General features: G+C 48.4%; 1 protein-coding gene and 1 long non-coding RNA gene across 4 annotated transcripts in view; one reads left to right on the top strand and one right to left on the bottom strand.

Annotated features, from left to right (window-relative positions):
- LOC109549194 (uncharacterized) overlaps window positions 1-5,873 on the top strand; it is a 92,770-nt gene extending 86,897 nt beyond the window's left edge. Inside the window, exon 4 of the long non-coding RNA XR_002175414.3 lies at window positions 4,277-5,873. This is a non-coding gene — a long non-coding RNA (uncharacterized lncRNA). The remainder of the gene's footprint in view (window positions 1-4,276) is intronic.
- Window positions 5,874-6,271: 398 nt separating this feature from the next.
- Window positions 6,272-16,646, bottom strand: part of MAPRE2 (microtubule associated protein RP/EB family member 2) — a 162,850-nt gene continuing 152,475 nt past the window's right edge. For all 3 annotated transcript variants that reach the window (XM_073790654.1, XM_019930419.3, XM_019930418.3), the window contains 2 exons: window positions 15,906-16,064; window positions 6,272-7,791 (listed from right to left, as the gene is read on the bottom strand). In XM_073790654.1, coding sequence (XP_073646755.1) covers window positions 7,717-7,791; window positions 15,906-16,064 — 234 coding nt within the window. In that variant the 3' untranslated portion in view covers window positions 6,272-7,716. The remainder of the gene's footprint in view (window positions 7,792-15,905; window positions 16,065-16,646) is intronic.

Here is a 16,646-nt window from a genome sequence, read left to right as displayed (position 1 = left end):
CTTGGTCCTTGTTAAATGTTTCTTGTAGTTTCTCCATTCTGTTTCCAAAGTTTTGGATAATCTTCACTATCATTACTCTGAATTCTGTTTCAGGTATACTGCCTATTTCCTCTTCATTTGTTAGTTCTTGTGGGTTTTTACCTTGGTCTTTCATCTGCTGTGTATTTCTCTGTCTTCTCATTTTGATTAACTTACCGTGTTTGCAGTCTCCTTTCTGCAGGCTGCAGGTTCGTAGTTCCCGTTGTTTTTGGTGTCTGCCTCCAGTGGGTAAGGCTGGTTCAGTGGGTTGTGTAGGCTTCTTGGCGGAGGGGACTTATGCCTGTGTTCTGGTGGATGAGGCTGGATCTTGTCTTTCTGGTGGGCAGGACTGCATCTGGTGGTGTGTTGAGGTGTCTGTAAACTTATTATGATTTTATGATTAGCAGAGATGCAGCCTCTCTGCTAATGGGTGGGGTTGTGTTCCTGTGTTGCTATTTATTTGGCATAGGGTGTCTAGCACTGTAGTTTGTTGGTCGTTGAGTGGAGCTGGGTCTTAGTGTTCAGATGGAGATCTCTGAGAGAGCTTTCGCCGTCTGATATTACATGGGGCCGGGAGGACTCTGGTGGACCAATATCCTAAACTCGGCTCTCCCACCTCAGAGGCTCAGGCCTGACACCCGGCTGGAGCACCAAGACTGTCAGCCACCCGGCTCAGTAGAAAAGGGAGAAAAAGAAGGAAAGAAAGAAAGAAAAAATAAAATAAAATAAAGTTATTAAAAAATATATTATTAAAAATAAAAAGGTAGTAAAAAAAAAAAAGGGAGAGCAACCAAACCAAAAGACAAATCCACCAATGTTAACAAGCGCTAAAAACTATACTAAAAAAAAAAAAGAGACAGAACCCTAGGATAAATGGTAAAAGCAAAGCTATATAGACAAAACCACACAAAGAAGCATACACATACAGACCCTCAAAAGGAAAAAATATATATATATAAAAGGAAGAGAGCCACCAAATCAATAAACAAATCTACCAATGATAATAAGCTCTAAATACTAAACTAAGGTAAACATAAAACCAGAAACAAATTATGTGCAGAAAGCAAACCCCAAGTCTACAGTTGATCCCAAAGCCCACTGCCTCAATTTTGGGATGATTCCTTGTCTATTCAGGTATTCCACAGATGCAGGGTACATCGAGTTGATTGTGGAGATTTAATCCACTGCTCCTGAGGCTGCTGGGAGAGATTTCCCTTTCTCTTCTTTGTTCTCACAGCTCCTGGGGTTCAGCTTTGGATTTGGCCCCGCCTCTGCATGTAGGTCGCCTTAGGGCATCTGTTACCCACCCAGACAGGGTGGGGTTAATGTAGCAGCTGATTAGGGGGCTCTGGCTCACTCAGGCCGTGGGCGGGGGGTGGGGGGAGGGAGGGGTACAGAGTGCTGGGCGAGCCTGCAGCAGCAGAGGCTGGCGTGACATTGCAACAGCCTTAGGCACGCCGTGTGTTCTCCCGGGGAAGTTGTCACTGGAACACGGGACCCTGGCAGTGGCGGGCTGTACAGCCTCCCAGGAGGGGAGGTGTGGATAGTTACCTGTGCTCACACACAGGCTTCTTGGTGGCGGCAGCAGCAGCCTTAGCGTCTCATGCCCGTCTCTGGGGTCCGCGCTGATAGCCGCGGCTCGCGCCCGTCTCTGGACCTCCTTTAAGCAGTGCTCTTAATCCCTTCTCCTTGCGCACCAGGAAACAAAGAGGGAAGAAAAAGTCTCTTGCCTCTTCGGCAGGTCCAGACTTTTCCCCGGACTCCCTCCCGGCTAGCTGTGGCGCACTAACCCCTTCAGGCTGTGTTCACGCAGCCAACTCCAGTCCTCTCCCTGGGATCCGCCCACCGAAGCCGGAGCCTCAGCTCCCAGCCTCCACCTGTCCTGGCCGGCGGGTGAGCAGACAAGCCTCTCAGGCTGGTGAGTGCTGGTCGGCACCGATCCTCTGTGCGGGAATCTCTCCACTTTGCCCTCCACACCCCTGTTGCTGCGCTCTCCTCCGCGGCTCCGAAGCTTACCCGCCCCCCCACCCCCCCACCCACCTGCCGTCTCCGCCAGTGAAGGGGCTTCCTAGTGTGTGGAAGCTTTTCCTCCTTCACAGCTCCCTCCCAGAGGTGCAGGTCCCTTCCCTATTCTTTTGTCTCTGTTTATTCTTTTTTCTTTTGCCCTACCCAGGTACGTGGGGAGTTTCTTGCTTTTTGGGAAGTCTGAGGTCTTCTGACAGCTTTCAGTAGGTGTTCTGTAGGAGTTGTTCCATATGTAGATACATTTTTGATGTATTTGTGGGGAGGAAGGTGATCTCCATGTCTTACTCCTCCGCCATCTTGAAGCTCTCTCTGCCTCATGGTTTTTTGTTTTAAGCTCAGGTGACTGGACAGTGTCTATGTCTACAGGACAGGAAGGTTCCTGAACCTGTCTTTGAGACGGCTTAGCTTATGAGACATTTTCTTTCTCTGACATAACTTTCATGCTGGTAAAAAACTGTTCCATTGGTAGGAGGCTACATTTCACCTGCATCATAAATGTATCAGATTGGAAGAGAGTGTCCTAGTAGTAAGCTGTGAACTTGAATTAGACTAAAATTCTGAAATCATTTATGGGAACTTTTCATTACTTCTGTAATTTCTAAAGCCTCATTTAAATGGTCAGATTTGACCAATACATTTTTGTGAATAAGATAAATGTATCTTAAAAAAATTTTTTTTTATAATATACAGGTAACCTTCAAGACTGAAAGGAATACCATAGTGTAAAATATGAGGGGCTCTTGCTACACAGAAAGAAATGTGTACTTTATTTTCTGAAAAAGAATGCATTTAGGTACTGGGCTAGTTGATTAGGAATAGCATCAATTCAAAGGTACATTATTAATGTGCTCTTGCTCTTTAAAAACAATTTACACCCTGTCTTGATAAAATAGTTACAAAATATAAAAAGAAACCTGTTTAAGAAATTAAAACTTGGCAAAAGGTTCAACATTTTAGGTCAGTGGAAAGAGAGAAAAAGGCATTCAACAAGTAAGCTCCAGCTGGGCGTTCCATTTTTTTGTTCCAATCCTAAACCCAACAGGAGGAGGCAAGGCCTTAGCAAATGCACCTTCTGTGTAAGCCCTACTGGGGTCCAGGTCACAGCCTGGGGGAAGGGTCTGCCCTTGGGCAGTCTTGTGAGCTGAAGTCCTGGTGCCATCTGAGGGTCAAGGGTTCAATGGATTTTACGCTTTGCCTTCTGTTAGGCAGTAAAGCCCGAGCTCTTCCGGTGAATGGAGAGTGTCTCATGAGTTCCCAGTTCAGCAAAACAGGAGCTGTTAGACATCCAGGGAGATGCTCTGTTCTCACACTTGGTGCTGTTTGGCGACTCAGTGACTATTTACTCATAATAGCAGCCTAAACGGTCACGGTGGCTGTGTTCTCGCCATTAAGAGGAAGCATAAGAAAGGTCAGAGAAATGAAGTTTGTGTTTAATTTTAGAGAACTGGCATCTTGTAACTCGAACTTAGTGTAAGTATATTAACTTTTTCCCCTTCCCTCTGGACTCATGGGCCTACCCATAATACCAGTAGGAACACCTCAAATTTTTATCAATGATCTCAGATTTAATAAAATGGAGCAAACATGCTATCTCACCACTTTTGAACTGTTTGTGATGTGTTTAGAGTCCACCAGTGTGCCTTTTAAGTAAAATGAATCACATGTATTCTTGAGTATTTGTGCACAAATGTCTAAGATCTAGTGTTTAAAACCCTAGGGTTGGTGAATTAAATGGAAACATGTGTGCTTTGAGTATGAGCTTTCCCAACCCAGGTAACGGCTCAGACTTCCATCACGTAAGTACCCTGTGGAGTAATGTGTAGGTGGAGAGCAGTGGTGGTAGCTTTATTTTCCTGCTTCTCTGCTTTTAAAAGGAAAAGGCCTAAAGGCAAATGAATGGAAAACAGTTGCCAGAGGACAGTACAGAAACAAAACTGGGCTCTAGGTGGTGCTTGAAAGCAGGTTCAGTAAGGCTGGCATCCTTCAGGGTAAAAGGGTGTCCGCTGAACCTCAGTAACCTGGAGGCTCCTGGGCAAAGTCTTCAACAGACTGTCGTCACCTGTTCTACAGGGTCTCCAGGAGGGCAGTGGGCCAGTTCAAATACATTTTTTCAGTTATTCCTGTAAGGTTGGTATTCCATTTATGTCTATAAATCATCACTGTTAAAGTCAGCAAACTGGTAGGCGGGGAGGGAGGAGAATACACTTAATCAAAGAGCTTTTGCCAATCACAGGTCGTGTTGCCACAAAGCTTTACATCGAAACACCTGCCTGCTTTTGCCCAGCCTTTGTGTTGTCCAGATGGAGCAGGTGAACCTGCAGGAGCGAGGCCTTTGTTTGCTTTGCAAGTGGAATGTTTCCTAAGGGAATGAATGGTGTATCTTTCTTTTTGGTAAGAAAATATTTTTGGCAGAGTTTTAGAAAGGTAGTACAGCTGCTACATTGGCTATCAAATACTAACCTGTAATTCCTGTTAAAACATTTGCCGTCAATAAAAACAAGGCCCCCCACCATGTAAATCATAAGAAAATGTGGGATCTATGTGTGAATTTACATAAATAGCCAATTCGTATAACTGTGCTCACTCAAAACGAAACCTTTAGCATAAACATTTAAGACTCTATAGATCCAGGCCGATTTTAACATATACCTTTTTTTTTTTATTAAATATGTAAAAAGATAAATGCAAGTCAAGTTATTCACATATTCAGAGACAAAAAACTATTCTACCATGCGACAGTAGGTGGGTAATGTAAAATGAATGTGATACATCTGAATAAGACTTTTTCATCTATTATGTCATTACTTATCTATATTTATAATTAACAATACATATGTTTACATTCCTTTCAGTTTACATTTAATATATAACAAAAGCTTTATGGTGTACTATTTAGTAAAAGTAATTTGAATGCATATTAAACCTTAACGGAATAATGGGAATACTCACCAGGGAAGGGAGGAGTTCCTGGTTCCCTTCTGGAGTTTACTTCTCTCGGGTCAACAGGGTGTGTCTTTGTCTTTTCTTTTTCTGCTTTTCTGCTCTTTTCTCTTTACCCCCTGCTTCAATCACTTCCTACCTGATATGAGCAGTGGAAGTACTATAACCAGCTGCGGCGGGTGTGAAGGGGACTCCAAGACCGAAGTCTGGCTTCTGAGAGGGAGGAGCAGAGCACACACCAGGGGATGCGTCTCGGCCCAGCATGACGACACGTGACGGGGTCCACAGAGGAAAGCACGCACTGGCTGCCGAGATGAGAGAATGACGGGGTAAAGCCATCAGGGAGAAAGGAGCAGTCCTGGGAAATGAGAGGTGGTCTGCACAGAAGCTGGGGTGCAGCCGAAGAGGACCGGGATACTTAGCTGTCAAAGATTCCCCAAAGCATCAGTGATGTCCCATGCGATGCAGGGCAATGGAAGACGTTTCAGATGTTGACAGAAAGAGAAGTATATAGCTCCTCTCTAAATAAATGAATAGTCTGCCCCAAGACTCCGGGAAGGAGAAGGAAGTAGGATGACTGGCGAAAGTTGTCTTTGCCAGATATATGGCCAGTGTGTTTGTAGCTGAGAAAGTTGGGGATTTGGGGAGGAACAGAGTGGCTGAGTGTCACTGGTGAGGCTTATGCACGTTACCCAGTAATCACGTGCACCCCCATGATGGGAGTGTGGTTCCCGATCCACCTGGCACTGGGTATTACTGACACGTCCAAGGCAAGCAAAGAACTGCCCAGGAACCACTGAAGGATCACCTGCATGGAATTATTTATTGTGCCTCTTTACAAGAGCTGTTTAGAAAGAAGGAAACTCAGTGAGTGCAACAGGCTTGGCGGGGCGGGGCGGGGGGGTGGGGGCGGGGAGGGAGGGGGTGGGGACGACACACTGTTAAGCACGATGCTGCGTATAGCACGACCACTCCCTGCGACCAGGTGTGGGAGGATGTCACCGCCGAGAGCCAGGCCGTATTCCAGCCTGAGAGAAACGAGCTGCCGCTGTAGTGCAGAGCAAGCAGGAGAGAGAAGAAAGGGAAACCAAACCCCATGAAACATCTGTCCAGTTCTGCACAGTGTCCTGTAATAACCTCAAAAATACAAGCAATCTTTTTCACATGTTACTCAGTAAATACCACTCTGCCACAGAAGATTTATTTTGAGAAGACTTCTTTTGGTGGAAAGCTTCAATGCTAGAATTTAGGATTAGTATGTCATCAGTTAATAAAGAAATGTCAAAGCTTTATGATACATAATTCAGAAATTTATTTTAAGCTTTTCAATTAAGAGGAAAGTGGGGTGGGCACACTTGTTTGCTGTTTTTGTTGTACCTGCTAAGTCAAATAACAAGTGAAAGAAAATCTAAAGTCAGAAACCGAGTGAAATGAATGATCCAGGAAGGGAAACCATCTGTCAAAGGGCGGGGTGGGGAAGAGGCAAAGATTTGGAAAGATACTAAGAAAATGTGCAAATATTAGTTAAAAAAAATAAGGAATGCTTTTAATTCATTACTGTTTCCTCTGTTTATGAAGTGCCACGATTTAGCGAAGGTCAATGACAAGGAGGGCCATAGTATTGAAGAGGGGGAATTCTTTATTCCACAAGGCATTGGGAGTCAGATTTTCCTGTGCTGTCATTCCAGTGTCAACAGCAGACTTCAGAACCAGGATTCTCCCTTGGGCTTACGCTCCTATTCATAAGGTCTTCACTCCCAGCCTTCCAGCATGATGCGGGACCCTGCCGCCCGGGGCTGCACCCCCTGAAGTCATTCTTTAGTAGGAATCCCCTAGTGTGGATGAGAGGATCTGGGCTGAAACCCACAGGAGGAGGCAGGAGGACCTGTGCCCATGCAGACCCCCTCTGACTGCAGACAACTGATGACAGCTTTTGAGGAGAGTGGCTCCCCACCAAAGAGGACCCTGAGAAAGAAAAGAGCATGAGAATCTGGGTGGGGGGAGGCGAGGGAAAGGGCAAGCAGTTAGAGGCCCAAGTCGAGATGGTGTTTTCCTTGAGTGAATGTCTTTCAAAACTAACAACATACTGTGTGGTTGTCTAACATGCCGATGTCTGAACACTGCTGGGCCCTGACGTCCTAGTTTTGATTCCTTTTTTTTTTTCCCTTTTTTTTGTGAGTAGAGGGAGAAACTGACTTGGTGTTTTTCCCCGTGAAATAAGTCACTGTCATATGGCTTTCATATCAAGTATCTCTTTCCCTTTGTTCCAATTTATTATCTGACCAAATTTATGTTCAGAGGTTAGACTTGCAAACATCAAAGCACCACAAATGTGTGTGACATCTAGTGACACTGGGTTGAGAAATGCCAATATAAATACCATATATCAAATTACCATTGTTTCACACCAGGATAAAAAGGGGGTGGGGTGGGGGTGGGGACAGTTGTTCTGGAAAGAAATGCAAAGAGCAGAACCAATCTCAAGCAGCCAGGTGGTGAAGTTGAAGGTATGTGACCCCGTGATGTCTTGGGGAGGCTGCCCACGGCCGCAGCTAGTGTGTCTTGGCAAAGGAAATGGGAACCGAGCGCGGTGGCTGGCATGGGCGCCGGCACAGTGATGGGACAGCAGGCTGGGAACAACTGGTTTCTGATGAGCTTGAGGCCACAGGTGTTCCAATTCTCCAGAAGAAAAGTTCCCACCAGAACGGAAGTGTGGAGAGCTGCCGAGACGGTTCAGTACTCTTCCTGCTGCTGGGGCTGCTGTTCGTGGACTTGTTCCTCTGCTTCCGGCTCCTCCGGGTGGCCCTCCTGTGGGGCAGGGGGAGAGGTTTCAGCTGAAGCGGTTCACTGCCGGCAGCCCTGCAGCGTCCCCAGCCCCACCATCGCTGCACAGCACGGCATCGCCACGGCTTTTGCCACGCAAGTGCCTCCCCGCTCCCAGGAACGGCCCATTCTGGAGCGCGGCCAGCAGGCTTTAGGCACCACGTTTTCCTTCTGACCATTTTGGAAGGACGTCATCACAGAACATACGACATCCTTTCCCACCCGCTGTACGACAGTAAACCAGATGCAAAGACTCAAGAGCGTCACGATAACCACGAGTGAGCCTGCTGTGACACAGCACAGGGCCCCAGCCCCTGCAGTGTGTCTGATGGCTTCCTGTTTCCTGCCCTGAGGTCCTCCTCCTCACCTGGTAGCATGTCTGCTAAGCAGACTCCTTGTTATAATCTGTTACTCATCTGATGCAGAGAAGCAGCTCGTTAGAGTGGGTAGGTAAGGAAAGGACAATAACTATGGTTCTGGGTTGCCCCCAGCCAGACGGCGTCTCCAACAGGGGAGCTCAGGAGCTTGTGCTCAGGGACTTCGGGACATCTATTTTGGGTATGTGAGGACTTTTTTTGCTTACTTTCTGATGGTTGAGGTGTTCCTCTACTTGGCTTCAAATGACCTATTTACTCACTTGCGTATAACCCGGGGAAGCACATCATGAACACAAAACTCCAGGGAACATAAACCCTGGTCAGCTATATCTGCCAATTCTTTTTTTTTTTTTTTAATCTCACAAAGAATAATTAGCTCTTTACTACCCAAGCAGAGGGAGCGTAGCTAATCAATAGGGCCGACTGCTCCCTCCAGAATGCACAATGCTTTTGCGATGCAGTCGGGAGCGTACGCTGGGACGTACAGACGTGCTTGTGTTCGCTTGCACTTTGCAAACCCCCATTCTGTCTGGCCCGTATTCCCTTTAGCCAAGGACACACCCGTCAAGAGCCAACTCAAATACAGCATCATTTCCCCCGATCCCTGAGCCAGGATTCTCTCCCTCCTCCTGCATTTTGCTTCTTCCTTGGCCTTAAAACTTTTGACTTGTAATCTTGTTTGTCTTGAACCTTGTGGCCTCATCCACTGGCTCCTGAAGTCGGGATAGGGCCTCATCCATCTGTGTCAGACCTTGCTTACTGTACAACTCAATGCATGTGTGTGAGGAAGAAGACATCAGAGAGGGTGCACGAACAGATGACTGAGACTATCAGACAAGGTCACGTGCCGCTTGTCTTCTGAGAGGCAGCATAATGTCAAGGTTATAAGCATGGAACTGGAGTTCATCTCCCAGATCCATTATGTACAAGCTGGGTGACTTAACTGTTCTGTGCCTCGGTTTTCTCATCTGTACAAGTGGGAGATAGGACAAGAGTGCCCATTTACCAGAGTTTTCAGTGAGTGCCATTGGTCAATGAATCAATCAATGGAGTCACTGAGTTCAACAGAGAGCCCTGAGTTAAAACAGGTGAAGTGCCTAGAACAGTGTTTGGCACATAACATAAGTGTGAGCTGTGATTCTTTTTTCTTGGTAACTCATTGGAATATGTTCTAGAAGTAAAAATAATTTTTTTAAAAATAGTCTTTTCTATGACAAGAGCAGAAAATGACATCGTATTGAAGACTTGGGCTCAAATCTAAGCACCGTCCCTTACTGGCTGGGTGTCTTCAAGAAGCACATTATTTAATTTAATAAACATTAGCTCACCCCATGACCACACCCCGTCACATACCTAAAACTGCTCCACCTCTGAAATGTGAAGGCCCAAATCCTACTCTCCCTGCCCACATCCTGCTGCCCTTCGGGACACCTCGCTCCTTAATTCCTTAACCACGATGTCCTCTGACCTCAGAGCCCCAAGCCCCGCTTTGCTCCCGGCTCTGCCAGCTCGTCCCCGGGCCGGCCCTGCAGCGTCCCCCACAAGCCTCTTTGCCCACCGCTCAGCACACGTGAGGGTGGTCCTCTCGGCTCAGTTAGTGCCTCAGGGACAGAGGTGCCCTCTTGGGAGCAGGAGAGCATCTCTTGCTGGGATAGAACAAGCGAGGAAGAGCCACCAGCCTCCCTCTAGTCCAGGGGCAAAGAAGGAAAGTCACGCTCATGGGAATTGACCAGGATGGTGGACCAGGAGCTCCGGGTGTCTGCTCTGCCGCACGCTCCTCCCCACGCCTTTCTCACTGCCTTCACCCCAGAACGGATCACTCCTCTGAGCTTTACATCCTTGAGTCATGCTTCCATCCGGTTGCACACTGCAGCCCTGTGTGTGTATGGGCGCGTGCTCGTGTGTCCCCACTGGCTGGCTCCACGGCTGCCTCTTCAGCCAGGCTCTGAGCCTCTGAGTCCCTTAAGGGGTAGAGATGTTGTTGTATTCGTCATCCTAACCTTTTAATGCCAGTGTGGTGCCTTCCGTATCATATTATCCAGACTTCAGCTGGTCTGAAGTGCACTTTTCTTACATAATCGTTTCTGTGAGTGTTAGGCTGCTGATGGGAAGATCGTCAGAAATGAGGATCTGTTTGACATTTTACAGAAAATCTTATTTGCTCACATCATGGACTGCGAGTTAACTGTGGGATAATGGATTTAATTCAGGACTGAGAGTCAGAAGATTTGGATTCAAGTAACTGTGGGCCTGTCAAACCAGCTGCGGGACAAGAAACGCACTAGATAAGGCTTCCCCTCGGGCTTCCTTTCCATACTTGATGAGCCAGGGGGTGGGTGTGGTGCCCTTGTCTCCAGCTGGCCAAGGGCAGCTCCCTCACTCACGGTGCACCGCTGTGAGGTCATGCATCTCATCTGCAGGAACTGCGGACCCCAGATCACTCTTATTGGGTACCGTGGCTATAAAGAACAAACGTCCTGGGTTACCAATGGATTGCTAATGCTTGGGGTTCAAATTAAGGTGCTCTGAAAGTCTGGCAGGACGCACCTGTAACTCTGAGGCAGCTGTAGCCCATCACCACTGGGAGGTCCCCACCCACGCGTGGAGGCAGTCACACACCAAAATGATCTTTCTCTTATGCCCCACGCAAGACTAAGAAGAACTTAAACGCACAGGTGAGGAGGAGGCCAGGCGAAACCTAGGCCAAACATGTGACTAAAGCACTGGGGCGCCACCTACTTAATTAAGTCTAATATTTGCATATAAATCCACCCACAGCTGTGAGTGACGCTTTGGAGTTCCTTATTCTTATAATAACCATTAGAAGGAGAAGCAAGCAGGAAGACAGTACTGAAGAATGCTCTCGGCTACTGTGGGAGGAGAGCGGGGACAAAGGAGGGGAGGAGGGGGAGGGCCGTCAAGAAGCTGGGCTGCAGGGAGTGGGGAGGGGGCATGGCTCCCACCTTCCCAGATGTAGGAGGCAGCGCACAACAGGCTCATCTGCCGCCACTCACACCAGCGAGTCCGGCTGTTCTGTCCTCTCTGCTTTGTTCCTGCCATTTCCTCTGCTGAAAAAATACTCCCCCGTCTTACCTCTGTAACTGCTGACATTCCTAATCATCTTTCCACGGCCAACACAAATGTCATCTTCTCTGTGAAGTCCTTGCCTGTCCCTCCAGGCTCTCTTTATGTGCTCCCCACACAAGTTTATTTATGTCTCTATTACTGCGTTTATCACAACCTGACAAATTCCAGTTAGTGGTGTCCCTGTCTGTCTCAAGGGGACTGTGAGCTCTTCTAAGGCAGGGGCTGTGTCTGTTTTCTATAAACCCAATGCTGCGTCCAGTGACAGAAACGCAGGCTGAATTCAAAAGATGTGGCCTGAAGGGGGGAGTATCTTTAGGTCATTCGACAGTGGCTTCCGTGACAGGAACTCAGGAAACAAGTGTCTCTGTATTAGCAGGTGACCCTCAGCCTACAGACCCACAGGGCAGCAGCTAACCAATGACGTTAAGCCCAGACACCTGTGGCCCCTAGTTAAGTAGTAAAGATAATGAGAATCATAATGAGAGGCACTGGACGGCCAGCTGGCCATCTGCTCTGGAAACTTCCATTAGGTTTCTGTGACTGCAAACTGAACTGCCTCTGTTTACTTCCACACTCAAAACTCTCATCTGGATTTCTACATCTTCCAAACATGTTATCCTAGGATTGCTTGATCAAGAGAATCAAAGACCAGACATCACTAAATAAAGACTGAAGGAGGAGGCCTCTCCAGGGAATGCCTCCACCTGAAGTGTCAACGTCGGGTCCATCTGTGGTGAACTGAAGAGCAGGCACTCACTGCAGCCTCTGATTCCTCAGCACCCCTCTCATCTCCAGGAGGGAGGCAACCAACCAGAAATCTCTGCCTCTCAGATGTGCACAGAAGTCCGACCGGCGGCATCATGCATAAAGTACCGGCATTTTTTCCCAGACATCATGCCCCCCGTGGCTGCACGTCCACCTAGCACTGAAGTGTGTGAATGGCCTGAAAACAGGACACAGTGTCAGGGTCAAGCGCAGCGAGGGAAAAAGGAGGCTCCGAGAGTTTGCGGGTGGGTGCAGTGGCCCAGCAACCTCTGAGCACATTTTTCCCCAAGTGATGCCTTTCCTAGGCAAGCGTGGAAGCTTTTTAAAGGCTCACTGCCTCAATGGTAGAAGCTGGATAAGCTGGGAGGCTACCACAGAATCAGGACTCACTACGCTTAGGGAGGGAGGCAAACGCTTGCGGCTCTAAGGTGTCTAGGACGGTTCCATGAACCTCCAGGAAGGGAAGCAGAGAGCAGAGCAGGCCAGCCGCTCCTGAGCCTCTCGCCATCCGCCTCTGTAAGAAGTGTCATGTGTGTGCGTGTGCAGCATGGAAAATACCGTGCAGTGTCCAGGCACGTGGCAGACAGCCTTCGCCTTCTCTCTATATAGAAACCGAAGTTTAAAAAAATGGGTCTTGTCACATTCTAAACAAGGACGCTTGGCATATTCCAGCTTATTCTCTATAGAAAACTCAGCATAGCCTGATGTGTTTCTTTTGGAGCTGTCCAGACACAGAGTTGCATTAGAAGTTATCCTGGAATGAGAAGAATTAAGGCAGCAGCTGCATTTGAAGACTTTGCACTGGTAACCCACACGTGTTACGTTTGTGTTAAGTCTGTTTTCCCTTCCAGATTCCAGTAGCCTGGTTACTGCCTCTAAATCTCTTCCTGGACTTTGGATACTCCTTAGCTTACACTCAACAGTGATGCCACTGTCTCTCTCTCCTCCCTGCCACGTTTCTCTCTATTTGATGACATCAGCACAGTGCCAGTCAGAACAACGAAGGTGGGTTTAGTGACACTACCTGCCAGAAAAAAATGGAGGTTCTTGCCGGATGCTGAATTAAACAGACTGCCCAGAGAAAGAGGCCAAGACAATACTTTTGAAGGTGTCAAACAACAAAACAAGGTGAAGGAAATTATTTGGAGAAAATCCAGGCAGGAATTTGACTGCTCCCTTCTTCACATACAGAACATGTGCAACTCAATACTGTCAATTAGACAAAGTCTGTCCTGCAGTTTCCCCCAAGAGGTACCGCCTTTACTTTTTCCCTTCCCCATGGCACCCAATATACTGAGAGGCAGGGAACACAGTCCTTAAGATTCTGGGCTCTGAGTTAGAGAAACCTGGGTAGTGACGGAGCTTATTAAAGATGGGTCATTGGGCTTCCCTGGTGGTGCAGTGGTTAAGAGTCCGCCTGCCAATGCAGGGGACACGGGTTCGTGACCCAGTCTGGGAAGATCCCACATGCCATGGAGCGGCTGGGCCCGTGAGCCATGGCCGCTGAGCCTGCGTGTCCACAGTCTGTGCTCCGCAACGGGAGAGGCCACAACAGTGAGAGGCCCGCGTACCGCAAAAAAAAAAAAAAAAAAAAAAAAAGGGTCATTGAGCAAGTAATTTTTATCTGTAAAGCAGAGATAAGTAATAGTACACCACATAAGGATGTGGTGAGAAATATATATATAGAACATAAACGTAATATCTAGCACATGCTAAATGCTCAAGGTTAGCTATTACTACTATCATGTTCCCCATTTAAAAGGTGGCTCAGGCTTGGAGAAGGGAGGGCACGAACTCAGGACTCGAGTTCAATTGCAAATTACGCTGCTTATTCACTCGGGAACGTTATTTAACCTCTCGGCTGCCTTAGTTTCTCTCATCTATAAATGGGCTAACACACATATCTACCTAATAGGATTCTCCAGACAATTAAAGGAGCTGATACATGTAAAGCCCTTGGCCTTCCCCCTCATCTCCCATCCCAAGAGTTCGAGGAAAGGACCTGCTAAACCCATTAGTCTTAATGATTGATGATACTCTGAAGTATTACTTCTTTGAGGGGTGTGTGCGTTAACTGCCCATACACTGCAAGAATGGCTCTCTGAATCCAGGCCGCGGTAAGCTGGTGCTGGTGTGTGTGCTGGGGGTGTTGGAGATATAAATGGTCTAACAGAAGCTGAGTATAGTCATCCAGGAAGACACTCCTGAACTCTCAGGAGGCAAGAGCTCTTGCCGAAGGCCAGCCCCACCTGCCATTAGCTAGGAATTCAGTGGCCCTGCCAACCTTTAATTTGGAGTTCACCTAACGGCGCTACCTCACGACGACTCCTCCTTTGGGACAAGATCTGGCTCGAGGTTAGCACCAGAAGGCTAGAGGTTAGCATCAGCAGGGAGATTCCATCCTGCAAGCCGCCTTGCTCCCGCGAGCGGGCACCGTCCCAGATGGGCAGCAGCACGGTTCACTCGGGCTCACGGGGCTGCTGCACAGACCTCATCGAATTCAGCCTCAAACAAGCTTGTGAAGAGAATAACCATAATGCGTCTCGCGCTTGACAGAGGACAAAGCACTCTCTACATACAGAACGTCATAAAAATGCCACTTTGGGTGGTGCAGATACACACACTACAAACCAACCTTTGGCTTCTTCCGTCAGATCTGAAAATACTGAGAATATTTTGTAAAGCCGTCGCTATCTCTGGGACCTGGGCAGGTGGGTCCCCAGAGCTTCAAGATCTATAGTGTGAGCTAACCGAGAAAGAGGTTTAAGAATATATACATATCTGGGGGAAACCAAAAAAGTGCTGGAGAGTCCCCAAACTCCAGTTTCTTACAGTTTAGGAAAATTTCAGAGCTAGGATTTTAATCTTACACGGAGTAAACAACTGCCTGGTATTCGGCTGAAATAAGATAAAAGTAAACTTGCTGGTGGCTTCCTATGTTCTGTGGAAATACCAACACACGTGCAACTCGACCACAGAGCCCTCAGGGCACCTGCAGGCCTCCTAATCACACCTACCCAAACATTTCCTCAGCCCCAACCTGGCAGCAGGACGCCTGCAACCCTGGCCTGTGCTCTCCTGCCTTTCACCACGCCGCCCTCATGAAAGTGAAGCCCCATGGGGCTCCCACTGCGGCTGCCAGGGCCTCTCCCTGCCTGTCTGGGCGGACTTGGGGTGACCTGCCTTGGGCCCTGCCGTTTATCCTGCCCCTTCCCCTCCTCGCTTCCTGAGACTCATGTTCCTCCGCTGCTCCTCACGTCGGCTTTCCATGCGCGGACGGAGCCACATCCTGGGTCCCCCCCTCGGCACATCCACTCGTGGGGAGCAACCCTGGTGGACAGGGCCTCCACAGAGGAGGCCTTCCAGAAGTATTTTTCCACAAAGGGCTGTCACACAATGCTGCTCTGTACTGGCAAAGTGTAACCAAGACAACCAGCTATGAAGGAAAAAACAGTTGTGGGACTTCTGGGGATGGGAAAAGCATCTAGATTAATTTTTCCTTTAACCACATTCTGATCTGTGTGAAGAATCTTTGCACACATTCTTACTGCTCATTTGCTCAGAGAGCTGAAAACCACTTGAGATTTGGCTGTGTAAGCCTGTTTTTCTCAATCGAAGCCCCCCGGTCCCCTGCTCCCAACAACTGGCAACCATCCGCGCATCTCTTCCCAGATTGATGAATGCAGGTCCCACAAGCATGGGTCAATGGATCACGACAATCGTGCTTATTCCTCTGGGAACATCACATGCACTGGCTGAGCTGCAAGCCTCACTGAGGTCCCAGGGCAGTATCTGAAGGCTCGGCGCCACTGCACTCTGACCAAGAGCATCACTCTGGGACACAAGCCTCAGGGCTCTGCTCACACTCACGTGTTCTTCCGAAGCGTAGAGGACTTCCATGAGTCGCTGCACGAGGTCATCGTTTTCCTGCCCGTGTTCCTGGCAGAGGAGCTCAATCTCTCTCAACTTTCCGAAGTAGAAATCCCTCTCCTTTTCCACGCCTTCAAGGGCAAGTTTTAACGAATGTACCTGTGAGGGAGGGAAGGTGGAAAAGAAAACCCTCAAACGACAGCATAAGAAATAAATGACCAACTGTGCTTGCGTATAAAGATGCGAAACATGAAAAGACAGATGTGCAAAAATAACCAACGTGCAGGTCCGGGGAGAGACGAGGGGCTGCTGTTGGAGCTTGAGCCTGGGCCCGAATGCCCAGCTTCAACAGCACACTTGTCACTCCTGTCAACCGACCGTTTATACCCAGAGGCCCGGGGATCCTTCTGCCCGAGACAGTTCCACCCGGGCTCCGAGTCAGCCTTCCTCTCCTGGTAACTAACCTGGGCTGGGGCACATCTTTCCCCCAACTTGTTCATCCTCTACAGGGAGGGGAGAGGCGAGAGCGGGAGGAGGGAGGGGAGGGGAGGGAGAGGCTGGCACTGTGGTCCCTTCAGACGCGCTTTGCGGAACCTCCTTTCTTCACGTCACTTGAGAGCTGCCCTCAACTTTGGAGCCCTTCATACATGTTCCTGAACCAAACTAGACAAATGCTCCTACTGAGGGACTGGGGCGTGGCTGCACAAGGAAAACTGGGTGAGACTAAAAGCAGGCTGAGTG

This window comes from Tursiops truncatus, chromosome 13 (genome assembly GCF_011762595.2).
Source record: "Tursiops truncatus isolate mTurTru1 chromosome 13, mTurTru1.mat.Y, whole genome shotgun sequence".
NCBI classification, from domain to species: Eukaryota; Metazoa; Chordata; class Mammalia; order Artiodactyla; family Delphinidae; genus Tursiops; species Tursiops truncatus.
The sequence above is the reverse complement of the archived record's forward strand: the minus strand, read 5'-3'. Positions and strand labels throughout refer to the sequence as shown.